The 4,110-nt window shown below is 50.1% G+C and overlaps 1 protein-coding gene across 2 annotated transcripts in view; it reads left to right on the top strand.

The window, feature by feature from the left end:
- The first annotated feature begins 247 nt into the window (after nucleotides 1-247).
- The window catches only part of DNASE1L3 (deoxyribonuclease I-like 3), an 18,424-nt gene continuing 14,561 nt past the window's right edge, over nucleotides 248-4,110 (top strand). The window contains exons 1-2 of one of the 2 annotated variants that reach the window (XM_012639334.1): nucleotides 248-288; nucleotides 444-681. In XM_012639334.1, the coding sequence (XP_012494788.1) occupies nucleotides 541-681 (141 nt within the window). In that variant the 5' untranslated portion in view covers nucleotides 248-288; nucleotides 444-540. Of the gene's footprint in view, nucleotides 682-4,110 lie in introns of both variants that reach the window. The other variant, XM_012639328.1, reaches the window with a different exon arrangement.

The following is a 4,110-nucleotide window of genomic DNA, read 5'->3' as shown; positions in this document are numbered from 1 at the left end:
CACCCATCAGAATGGTTAGAGTCAGTACCTGGGTGTGTCCCAGAACAGCAGGCCGCCAAATCCCGGTGATTTAGAGAAAACCCGGCAGAATTTCCCATGCCTCTTGTCTCATTGTCCCCCAGCAGAAGGCTCGCTCACCCCAGGTGCCCTTCGGGGTGGACCACTTCCGAGTTCAACGACTGTCAGGAAAAGGCACATGGCATGCAACCGCAGGAGAGATGACCAGGCGTCAGAGCTGGCTCCCCGTCGGGATATGAGTGGCTTTGCGGAGGATGGTGCCTAAATTAGGTGTGCCAATTTCCTCACCAGGGTGACAAAAACAGGGGCTCCTAAAAGGCTGCTTAAAATCTTCATTTCCTTGGGGATTAAACCCATGATCTTCGGTTCCTCAGAGAATTGAAAGTAGCAATGAGGAATCCAGTAATTCCTGTTATCTGATGCAGGCTTTATAAGTCAGTGTTACCCACGGAGGTGGCCAGGATCCTGCACACCAAGCACAGCTGTCCTCTCGCGGAGCCCTGAAGCCAGAGCAGCGGCAGGATGTCGCAGAGGCTGGCCCTGCTGCTGCTTCTCCTCCTCTCGGTCCAGGGCACCCTGGCCCTGCGGATCTGCTCCTTCAACGTGAGGTCCTTCGGGGAAAGCAAGAGGGAAGACCAGAAGGCCATGGGTGTCATTGTGAAGGTCAGTAGGGTCCTGGACACCCCTCATGCCCTCTCTCCTGTCTTCAGCTTTAAGAAACTCAGGAGGAATTTAACTGAAGGTAGCCCTTAGGTTGAAGGTAGCAGCTGGCTTGAGTCCTCTTAAAAAAGGGGTGACAACAGTGCCTTCCTACAGGATTGCTGGGAGGACTACATGAGCTGATGAACGGAAAGCTCTTAACATTTGCCCTTAACAGGTGAGGGTTGGCTAGTGGGATGATTTTTATTAGCTTTCATTGAATGCCTGTGTCAGGCACTATAAACAGATGATTTCATTTCATAATCCTAATGAGGAAGGATTATTACTCCCCGTGCAGAGATGATATACAAAGAAAGATGAAGTAACACTGTACAGCTGCTGGGTGGGGAGCTGCAAAGCCAGCCCAGCCTAGTCCTTTTTTTTTTTTTTTTAATTTTTTGGGGGCCCAGACTGGTCTTGAACTCCTGGCCTCAAGCGATCCTCCCATAGTGCTGGGATTATAGGCGGGAGCCACTGCACCCAGCCTCGGTCTGGTCTTTTTAACCGCCAGTGAAGGACAGCTTTCTGGCTCACATGCATGCGCGCACTCTCTCTCTCTCCTGCCTCCCTCTACCCCTCCCTCTATATCCCGTCCTCACCCTCCCTCTCTTTCTCTCCTTCTTCCTTCTTCCTTTCCTTCCTTCCTCCCTCCCTCTCCCCTATTCCCCCTCAGCCTTCACCCGACTCTCGGTTCTGCTCTTTCTCTCCACTGAGCCCATGCTTTCCTTGGGTACTAGGACCCATGGCTGGAGACACTGCTCATTTTCTCTGGAGTCAGTTGACTCTTTTTATCCTACAGGCTAATTTATTTTGATACTGAGAACTATTTAGTAAAAATTTTCCTGGGATTGTGGAAAGGGCGCCATTAACTTAGTAAACCCCAGAGGCACCATAGTGTGGTGGAAACGCCAGGAGCCCTGGGTTCAGATCTCACCTGCTGGCCGCGTGAGTTCGGGAGTCCCTTCAACTCCCTGGGCCTCCAGCTCCTTGCAGTAACATGGGCTTACCCTACCTGTAAGGCTGGCTGAGAGAACTCGAGGTGCCTGAGGCGCCCAGCAGGGCCTGCAACAAGCCAGGTATTCACAGGGAGAGCCGCTGCTGTCGTTATCGTTAGTCAGGTACGCTTCTCAGACCCGGACAGCCCTGCCCTTTGGATGGTACCCAAGGCCTTCTAGATGTTGTTGTTTAACCAGGATACCCATGCCAAGCCCGTGGGAACGATGACACAGTGCCTCCATGGGAAACTGACATGTGAGGAATCTATTTTCACCATTTCTTCACACATGGCCCACGGAGCCTGGGTACCCACTGAGTTCCTAGCACCTTCCTCATTGATTCAACCCAGGAAATGTCACCACAGTCTTAAACGGCTGTCTTTCTGTTCCTCGGGAATTCCATTTTGGGGGGCCTACACTCAACATCTCCCCTGAGCTGCCACGTCCTGCCAGGTGTGTCTGAAGTCTTGCTCAAGGCTGCCTTTCCCTCCCCGTGGACCCCAAACCATCCTGCTAAGAGGCCATCCCAAAACACTGCAAGAGCCCCCCAACAGAGCACTCTCAGTCACCCCAGAATGCCAGGCATTCAGAATAGAGTTATTTCCAGGAATTTTATATTCTTATTTAATACTATGACTTAGATGGCATTGCTGCTACTTCATAACTGCGAAAACTGAGGCTCAGAGTGAAGTCAATTAACCAGGTTTCCACGTCTAGTAAGGGGAAAGAGCCAGCACCGAACCCAACCGTAGAAGCCGAGATGCCTTTTCCACTCTTCCATGTGGATTTATTGCTTCAGAGACGCGCTGGGCAGCGTCATGCTGGTGTTGTTGCGACCTTCACGGGGGAGGCTGGAGAGTGAGGGAGGCCTGCCTTCTCCATCTTGGGCTGGCCCACCCCTCCCGTGGGCAGCTGTCCAGGTGCCAGCCCCTGCCAGCTAAGTCTCCTTCTGTCCGTGTGTTCTTCAGTTTGTGTCCTTAAAGAGCAGAGCTTGTTCATCCAGCAAACACTTATTGAAGGTAGGCCGCGTGCCAGACACCCCAAGGCACTGGGGATGTGATGGTGGATGTGGGAGGCCTTGTCTCTCTCTTTGCAGAGCCTACAGCACATGACAGTTATAATTTCAGGACTGTGTACTATGTGCCAGGCCCTTACCATGCCGCATCCAAGTTCAGCCTCACATCCACTCTGGTCACTGTGCCCATTTTGCAGATGAGGCAACTGGAGCTCAGAGAGGTGAAGGGAGCTGTTCAAGATTGTGGGGGAGAGGGGGGCTAGAACCAGGCTGTTCACCCCCACACCGTGCTGCTCCCTGTTGAGAGGCATGAAATGGGGTTTCAGGAGCCACCTTCTGTCCCGGATATTTCAAGACCCCTGCAGACCACACCTTCGCCTCTCCCCAGGCCCACTCATGAAACTCCTTGCTGAGATTCCCTCAACTCTAGCCACAGACAGTCACTTAAATTTCCTCTCCCCTCTTGTGAACAGAGTCAGGAATTTGGCTTTGGTCGGGAAATCTCTGGGTTTTAAGCCTCGGCTCTGGGAAGGTTTTCCCAGAGCCCTCATGCTTAGAGCCTCCTCTTGAGACAGTTGAGCCGGGGAAATATATTTTTCATGGTCTGAAATATGAGCAAGGAAAACATGTGTCAAGAATGGATCTGAAAATGGAATATTTAATTATAGCAGGGGTAAAAAGCAACATAATTTTCGGCTGAAAAACCGTGTGATACCAAAGAGTATGCCACCACAACAGTATGATAAATACTGCCACTGCTTGCCGAGCACCTGTTCTGTGCCAGGGACTGGGCTGAGCATTTTATATCTATCATGCCCATTTTATCCCCATGACAACCCCATGAGGAGGTATTGTTATTGTCCCAGTTCACAGATAAGGAATCTGGGGTTTCAGGAGCTTTAGTGACTTAATCAAAGTCAAGTCATGAACCCAAGGCCATCTGACTCAAAGTCCACACGTCAAGCCAATGGACTAATCATTATGATGCCAATTTTGTAAATAAGTACAGAAATCAAATGGAAAAATGTCTGGGTGTAGGGTTGTAGGTCATCAATGATTTTTATAGTCTTCTCTGTCTTTTCTCTATTTTCCAAATTTTCTACAATAAGCAACATTATTTTTATAATTAGGAAATTATAACAAAATTATTTTTTGAAGGGTTGAATAGGAAAATTTATTCCCATTTTTCTTACAATGCTGTAAGGAAGATTTAAAAACAGAAAGATGTTTGTGCTTCATGAATTTGGCCCAACTGGTTCCACTACGGCCCTTTCTCCCTCTCTTCCCTGCCCCCCTCCTTTCTTTCACTCATGCCAGATGCTGTGCCAGGAGTTGGAGCTAAAGCAGGGCCCAGCCTGTTGTCTGGCACACAGCAGGCAGGCT

Source organism: Propithecus coquereli, unplaced genomic scaffold (genome assembly GCF_000956105.1).
Source record: "Propithecus coquereli isolate 6110/MARCELLA unplaced genomic scaffold, Pcoq_1.0 Scaffold1, whole genome shotgun sequence".
Lineage (NCBI taxonomy): Eukaryota > Metazoa > Chordata > Mammalia > Primates > Indriidae > Propithecus > Propithecus coquereli.
This window is presented reverse-complemented; position numbering and strand designations above follow the sequence as displayed.